The sequence below is a fragment of the Rattus norvegicus genome, chromosome 11 (genome assembly GCF_021556685.1).
Source record: "Rattus norvegicus strain SHRSP/BbbUtx chromosome 11, alternate assembly SHRSP_T2T, whole genome shotgun sequence".
Classification (NCBI taxonomy): domain Eukaryota; kingdom Metazoa; phylum Chordata; class Mammalia; order Rodentia; family Muridae; genus Rattus; species Rattus norvegicus.
Genome location: NC_141544.1, coordinates 26,209,501 through 26,217,774, shown reverse-complemented (window position 1 = coordinate 26,217,774; position 8,274 = coordinate 26,209,501). Strand labels below are relative to the sequence as shown.

At 36.5% G+C, this 8,274-nt stretch overlaps 1 protein-coding gene across 39 annotated transcripts in view; it reads left to right on the top strand.

Annotated features, from left to right (window-relative positions):
* Positions 1 to 8,274, top strand: part of Robo2 (roundabout guidance receptor 2) — a 1,571,587-nt gene that overhangs the window by 1,493,714 nt on the left and 69,599 nt on the right. For all 39 annotated transcript variants that reach the window (NM_001415038.1, NM_032106.4, XM_087577083.1 and 36 more), the window contains 2 exon segments: positions 1,464 to 1,630; positions 4,428 to 4,549. In NM_001415038.1, coding sequence (NP_001401967.1) covers positions 1,464 to 1,630; positions 4,428 to 4,549 — 289 coding nt within the window.

The window sequence follows — 8,274 nt, the reverse complement described above, 5'->3', positions numbered from 1 at the left end:
ATTTTTCCTCAGTGTGACTAACCTTGCTTAATAGAATACTTTCCACAATTCGTCCATTTTCTGATGAATTCATGATCTTATTTTTCTTCATAGCTACGTGCAGCTCCATGTATATGCATGGAGCTCCATATGCATCACATTGGGCATTAGACCCAGACAGAATTCACAACAACTCGACATATACACTTATTAGAGATATTCAGTGTATACTGGCACACTAGATTTGGATATATTTTTTCTTAATAATTAGAGTGCACATGTAAAATAATTCTAATATTTCCGTTTCTTTGTTCTTGAATCAATCTATTGGATATTCATGCAAGAAATTAAGAAGCAAGTTAAGAAATCAATTCCATGTGCTTGCAGTTGTTGAATGGAAAGATATTTATTTCAATGTGCTATATGAAAATGTCATCATGTGTTCAGAGGCATAGATGATAAATCATTTAATTTTATTATATTCCCGATCTAAGCATGATTAATAACAAATGGGAAATGTATCCACTGTAGTTTTACATCCCGTTTGACCGTGCTTTTCTTGATGTTGCACAGTTTGAAAGACACCCCTTTTGCTTTACCAGCGTCAGGGCAAATAATCACTTTTTCTGTGGTATTCCTACTCCATATTTAAGTAAATGATAAATACGTCTTTTCAAATTTCAAAATAATAATTTTCATTCACTATTTGATGCTAAAACAAAACTATTTGATGCTAAAAATAAAGCCTCAAACTTTCCCATTGTAAAGATTAGTTTTAGCAAAATTACATTTGACCTTAGACACAGCTTTCTAAGAAAGCATCCATTTGTAGCGAGTTGTAGAAGGGCCCATACACAGAATCTGGGCTACTTCATCATCTAGAGATGAGAGATCACAGTACTATGTAATGTAAATTTTTATTAAAAATGTAACCAAGGGGAAAATATTCATTACATGCTTCCTCTCTTCTTTTACAGATATGTAGTTTTAGAAGGCTCTATTATAAAATTGCATGCGGAATTGATGCAAACGAAACACACCTTGTTACAGGAACATGTATTGGCATAAATTACTCTGTAGCCCATTTATTCTTTCTACAGGTTAATTCTTTGCAAGGTATATATATATATATATATGCATTTATGAGGACCATATTTATTGTATAAAGTCGATGTTGTGATTTTTAGCTCTGCTCCTTTTACAGGTATTCATTTAGTGGGCTGCTGTGCATCTAGCAAGGGCTGTCACATCTCTTGGGCTGAGTTTAATTTTGTCGTGCATGGCACTCCGTTTAGGTGGGCTCGGCTTTGTCATTGAATAAACTGAACTCATCCAAATGTTTCATTATTGGGCTGAACACGTCAAGTGGCGTGCGTGTGTCTGTCTGTTTAATTTTTCAGCCATCGACCTTTGTCATTGACACTCAACACCATTTGACATTGTACTATGAATGTTCATTACATCAGTTCCTGTTCTTCTTTCAGCCAATCGGTGAGCAACAGCTGGCAGACAGTGGCAAACCATGTTAAGACGACTCTCTATACAGTCAGAGGACTAAGGCCCAACACAATCTATCTGTTCATGGTCAGAGCGATCAACCCCCAAGGTCTCAGTGATCCAAGCCCCATGTCGGATCCTGTACGCACACAAGGTAATTTCAGCAGCTGAGAATGACTATTGGCTTTAGTAGGGTGTATCAACTTAAAGCCAAAGGCATTGCATGAGCAGAGCAAATGTGTAAATGCTGACTGTACATAACTCTCTGGATTTTGTCCGTGGAAGAAAATGTTTTCAGATCACCTCGCTATGTTTTATGCTTTCAGAGCTCTATAACTAGGCATAGGTAAAACAAACAGTAGGGCACTTGTGTAGTAAAGGAGAATCTCTGAATGAAAATAAAAGTTTCCCCTTCTCTATTACACAAAAGAAAAAATAATACACCCTTGAAAAATAGATACCCAGATAGGATTGTCAGAATTATTTTTCTGTTTATGTGTTCTATTCCCCAACCCACCCAGGATAGTGGATCTCTCACTGAGGATTTTGAGGAAGAGTACCAGTGACCATGAATCTGTTAGAGACATATTTTCTGGCTTTAAAGATGAGAGGAGGCCAGAGTTCTGAGTTTGGTTACCACGGCTTCTACATTTTACAGTGCTGATGCTTAACCACCACCACTGTGGTGTGTGTGTGTGTGTGTGTGTGTGTGTGTGTGTGTGTGTGTTTGTGTGTGTGTGTGTGTGTGTGTGAGAGAGAGAGAGAGAGAGAGAGATTCTTTTCAAAGAAATATTTATTTCTGAAAATAATACATAAACCTTTCTTTTTGGCATATGGGGTTCTTCTGACTAATGTACCACCATCAAATAGAATATTAAAATGGTTAATTTCAAACTGGAAAATTTCATCTCTTTTCCTCTAACCCGTCCTTTACTATTGGCAGGGTGGGGGAGAAGTCATGACACAGACGTCACTGTTGTGCAGGTTTAATACAGAATGCTATATTATCCTTTCCTTCCCTACTAGCAATAGAAGGAGTATAGAAAATGGGGCCTTCATTGTTTGTTACAATCTACTCCCCACAGGGTTCTTGAGGAAGGGTTAATTATTTCTTATTTGTAAGAGCTTTTGAAAAAGATATAATTCAAGTAGTATTTTTATGCTATGAAAGGCACCATGCAGCCATAAAATATTATTATAATTACAATGTAGTTCAGGGGTAGTGACTAGCATGCCATTATCACAGAGAAGGGTGCGGTAAAGGAATGAAGTCAAATAAAGTCACCACGTGATGGGAGCGTGGCTGACATGATGACAGTTGAGGGAGGAGGGGATGGTACTTCGCTTTTGTTCTCCCCGCCATAGTGTGCTTAATTTTCCATGATGATGAAGGGTATGTAGGTAAAGAACCTGTCTCCAGAGAGAGTGGAAGCACAACAAAGACTTTGAAGACCTGAAAGTAGTTAGATTTTACCTCATCCCTATGCTACCGCTTTTAATGTGTCTGCATTGAATGAGTAAATTAAATGACTAAGTGTGAAATGGAAGAGATATACGATTTTTTTTAAGTCAAGAAATTTTAGACTGTATATTAGACTGTATATGGGGATAGCAGTCATTGTTGTGTGAACAGCTGCAGTCTGAGGTAGACGAAGGACAAGGTTGGGAGGATCTCCTGTGTGATGCAGTCTCACACACCTTAACAATCCTGAGTGATTCTGCCAGTTAGTAAGACTCAGAATACAATTCTCGGTGAAAAGATCAACAAAGCGTAATGAATTGTGTGTGTATGCATGGTGTGTGTGTGTGTGTGTGTGTGTGTGTGTGTGTGTGTGTGTGAGAGAGAGAGAGAGAGAGAGAGAGAGAGAGAGAGAGAGAGAGAGAGAGAGAGAGAGAGATTTGGCTTGTTCAACTGAGAAATTTCACATAACTGAAGACCTATATTCTTGGAACAGATACCCACGTAGAACTCATCTGTTGTGTCTGTATGTCAGATTTATTTGTGATATTGTCACACGGTCAACTGTTTGGTGACCTACAAAGCACTTGACTTCAAAGAGCACATTGGCTTTTGGGTCTGAGTTTTCAACGACTTTAATGGTTACTTACTTTGAAAATCACTTACTTCATTAAACCTCCTAAATACTTGTAGGTAAATATGACATTGGAACATATATACATCAGCAAAGGTTAGTAGTATTCAGAAAAAAATGTATTGCTCTAAGTCAGTTCATGTTTTACTTCGTTGTTGATGTTGATGAAAAAACGTGGCAATGAAAGAAAATTACATTACATCATCTCTAATTATTAACATCCCGATTAAGGTTAGCACAGTCAATTTATAGCTAAGATACACACCTCTCACTTTTGTTAAGAATGATGCATTACAGACTGAAGATTAGAAGAAATTAATAGTTTAAAAAACATTTAGAATTGGACATCTTTCATTAAATCAAATAGTTTTGGTGAAACTTAACCTTGACATGGAAATGTGTTAAAAAGCTCTCTCTATTGGCATATGTGTAACATTTTTTAAAAAAAAAAGACCTTTAATTTTCATTTCTGAGAGTTCTTAGCTTACACCTTAGAGATGCATCAGTGCCCCATCATCTATAGAAACGGTCTTTTCTAGACAAAGAGTAGCATGTAGTCTGTAGTACAACTCTCCCTTCTCTGTGGGGATGAAGAGTAACAGAAACTTCCTTGAATAGATAAATATAACAAACTGTGCCATGCCATCACGGAATAAACAGACACATATGCACTCATTTTCATATACATGTGTTTATATTTATATTTATATTTATATTTATATTTATATTTATATGTCAAGTTGTTTCATATCATGACATATCTTAATGCATCTGGCAATTACTTCTACATTGGATTATATGCACTGGAAATTACTAGTGAATTTTGAAATTAGGAATGGTTTTCTCCTCTAACTACAGATATCAGTCCCCCAGCACAAGGCGTGGACCACAGACAAGTGCAGAAGGAGTTAGGAGATGTCACTGTTCGTCTCCACAATCCAGTTGTCCTGACACCTACAACTGTTCAAGTCACATGGACGGTAAGTTTTCATAGATTAAATTAGGCTTCAGGTATAGCAACAAAGTCTATTTAGGATTTTTCTGTAGGCAAGAAAAGGGGCCAAATAAACCTAAAACTACATTCAAAACACTCATCATTTTAATTCAAGGTAATCAATGAAAACAGTAAAATACTCAATAGGTAAAACTGTATGAAGAGTAATAAGTAAAAAGTAGTTGTACTAAGACGTATAACCTTCCTGACCTGACTTCTGAAAGATTTACTGAGCTGCAGTTAATATGCTAATGTTACAAAGTTCAAGTGAATACTTTTAGCATGATGAGTGTTCTGAGATGATCAGCAAAGTCAAAATTTAGAATGGTAAAGTCATTCCCGAATGAAAGCCTGTGCCCATTAGTAACCATTCCCTCCTGAAGCCATCCTCATCCCACTTCCTCCAATAAATGCCATGTTGCTATGGAATCATCAGTGCTGCAGGGTTGCTGCGTAGAGAATCGCAGCAAGCATTTTTGTATCTGGCATTCATTCACTCATCCAGCAAAATGTTTATGACTTGCATTCATGTTACAGTGAGTATCACTAGGTAATTTCTTGTAATGTACATGTGTAAAATCTACTAGTCTTCCTTTGTATGTGCAGTAGTGAAAAATAATCATTTTATGGAAAGTCTATATATGATTTTATGTCTTTATGTGGTAAACTTTTAGAATATTTCATTTCCTTGGCTACTATGCATAATATTTCCCCAACTATCTGTGGGTAATTTTTAACGTGGACATTTTTATTTGTCTTTGGTATATTTCCAAAGATTTTTACCAATGTGTTAACTGGACGATTAATATTTTGTTGAACTTGCTGAGGGTATTCTAAATGTTCATCTATTCTAGCTCACATAGTCATGGCGTGCTGACTTGTCTCGACAAGTTTGTGCAGTTTCTCTTCATTCGTTAACCCTTAAGATTTTCTGTTTTAGATTAAAAACCATTCTTGTGATTCATTGTTATGATTCTAACCTTCATTTTTTAAAGTATTAGTTAAGGAATGTTTATCCATAGGTATCTGTGATCACTGCTTTGGAAGCAGCTAAATAAGATTTAAAACTACAATGGTACTTATATCTTGGCATTCGGGTCACACTTTATAACAACTATCTCAACTAAACAAGCTGACTATATATTTTTATCAATTCATTTGTGAAACTTTGTGTGGTATATAAGACAATAAAAACTTTTGTTTGGGTTCTCTCCCAGTATTAATTACTTGGAATAAATGCAATACAAAGGCATTTTTTTTCAGTATAAAGTGTATTGTAGACTTTGAGGGCCATTGAATGTAGGGACACAAATCTAGTTGAGAAATATCACACACTGACAAATGCTATAACATGTTACACGTGCCACAAAAACATATTACGCAAAGAGGTATTTAAATATATTAGACACCAAAGTAACAACAAAAGACTCTCCCTCATAGCACGCGTTTAATATAGTACACCTTCTGAGGAGTACGGAAGCAGTGTATCTAAGAACAGGAGCCATTACAATCATATTTAAATACTATTTATTTTGTAAAATGACAATGTCTTTTTTATAAAAGAACACAAATATAGACAGGTTGTGTACTTAAATCATTCCACTCGTGTTATTTTATTTTTGGGTATGCTAGAGTGTGAGGGACAGAATATTTTAGTTCCTGTTTAGTGTTTAGATCATCTGAAGTGGTTCACAATGGCCTCCTGGTGTTAATCAGGAAACGCACGTGACTCGTGTACTGAAAAACAATAACAAAAACAAAAACATTCCCCTCCCAAGCCTTACTGAAGACTAAGGTTAAAGCCAAATAACTATCACTGGCTACTTACTAAAAATGACTTTTAATCTAATGAGGGTAGAAAAAAATTGTAAAAGCTGTTCTACAGTGAAACTAGCAAAGCTTGGTTTTAAAAAATGATGATTTTTATGGTGATGGTGGTGTGGTTCAGAGCAGAAATATTTAGAGATCCTTCACTGAGGGCCAGGACACTTACTTGCCTGCAAAGAGTGCTTTTTAAAAGTCAACTTTAGAACTCCACTAAGACAAATATAAGGTGTTTAGCAACTGGCTCACCCAAGAAAACTTTTGGATTTCCTACTCAGGTAGAGGATTTTATTCTCTCATATTTTTAAGATGAACTTGTAGACAGTGAACACAGTTTTTGACAATTCAATAAAAACATTGATTTGAAAGCTCTCGCTTCCTTCTTTATTAGTATGTCTTTTTTCAAAAAACAAAGATGCTCTGTACATGCATAATTAAATGCCTTGTTCATCTCCTGCAGACTACAGGGTACATTCACTTACATGCATGATTTCACTGTGACTCCTGGTTTCTGAAGAAAATAAAGATTCCTAAGCTCAGAAAGTTCAACATGACTGGAAGACTAGATTTCTAGGTCTTTCTATTTGGTTCTTAAGACAAAAGCATGATTAAAGTATCATAACTGCTATATTTTTAATCTATGTAGTTAAAACTGAAGAAAAATAAATACTAAAGGAGCATTCATCTTCTAATCTGCTTATTAATAGAATTAGTAACCAGCATAAAACATAACTTGGAAATGCTCAGCTGTAAGAATGAGCTAGCATGGGGAGTGGGGAGCCTCTACTCACTCAGTGTTCGTAGATTTTTTTCATTTTTTTTATTAGATAGTTTATGTATTTATATTTCAAATGGTATTCCCTTTCCCATGTCCCCTGTCTCCCATACCCGCTTACCCTGCTTTTATGAGGATGCTCCCCCTCCCACCCACCCACTCCCACAATACCACTCTAGTATTCCCCTACACTAGAGAAACGAGCTTTCACAGGACCAAGGACTTCTCCTATTGATGCCAGACAAGGCCATCCCCTGCTACATGTGTGGGTGGAGCCATGGGTCCCTCCATGTGTACTGTTTGGTTGGTGGTTTAGTCCCTGGGAGCTCTGGTAGGGTCTGGTTGGTTGATACTGTTGTTTTTCCTATGGGGTTGCAAACCCCTTCAGCTCCTTCAGTCCTTTCTCTAACTCCTCTATTGGCAGCCCCCGTGTTCAGTCCAATGGTTAGCTGCAAGCATCCTCATCTGTATCAGTAAGGCCCTGGCAGAGGCTCTCAAAGGTCAAATTTCAGCAAATTCCTCGTTGCTTTCACCTGTAATAACATTTTCCCTCCCTCTAAGCAGTGCCTCCCAACCGCAGAAAATTAAGTTAAACTCTTGTTATTAAGTAGCCCATTACTATCCACTGGTTGATGGCAGTGCTCACTGGAGTGCGCGAGCAGTGCTGTGTAGTAAACATTGGCTTCATAAAGTACCTAAAACACTTAATTAATGAAATCCAAACATGGATAAAACCAATTTGCCCTGATTTACAGACTCCCTTCATCTCCAAACAGCTGCTTAATGTTCTTCTTACAAACACAGCTTGCTTCTTTCAGTATTAACAAGCTATTATTGTGAGTTATGCCTTTCTTTCGGTGTATAAATTCACTTAAAGGGAACTCAGACAAGTTTATAAAATGTAAGCTTAATGTTTTAACATATGTGGCAAGAATCTTTTTTTTAAACTCTTGTCAGGTTTGATGAAATGCAATTCTCTTTGATTCTCATGAATTAAGTTTTTGTTCTTTGGTTGCTTGATTTTATGTGAGAGCAAATTCTACTTTTCAAAATTCACATCAGTTTGTTACAAACTGGTAGCATGACTGAGCTTTCTAAGATTGTGCATGAGC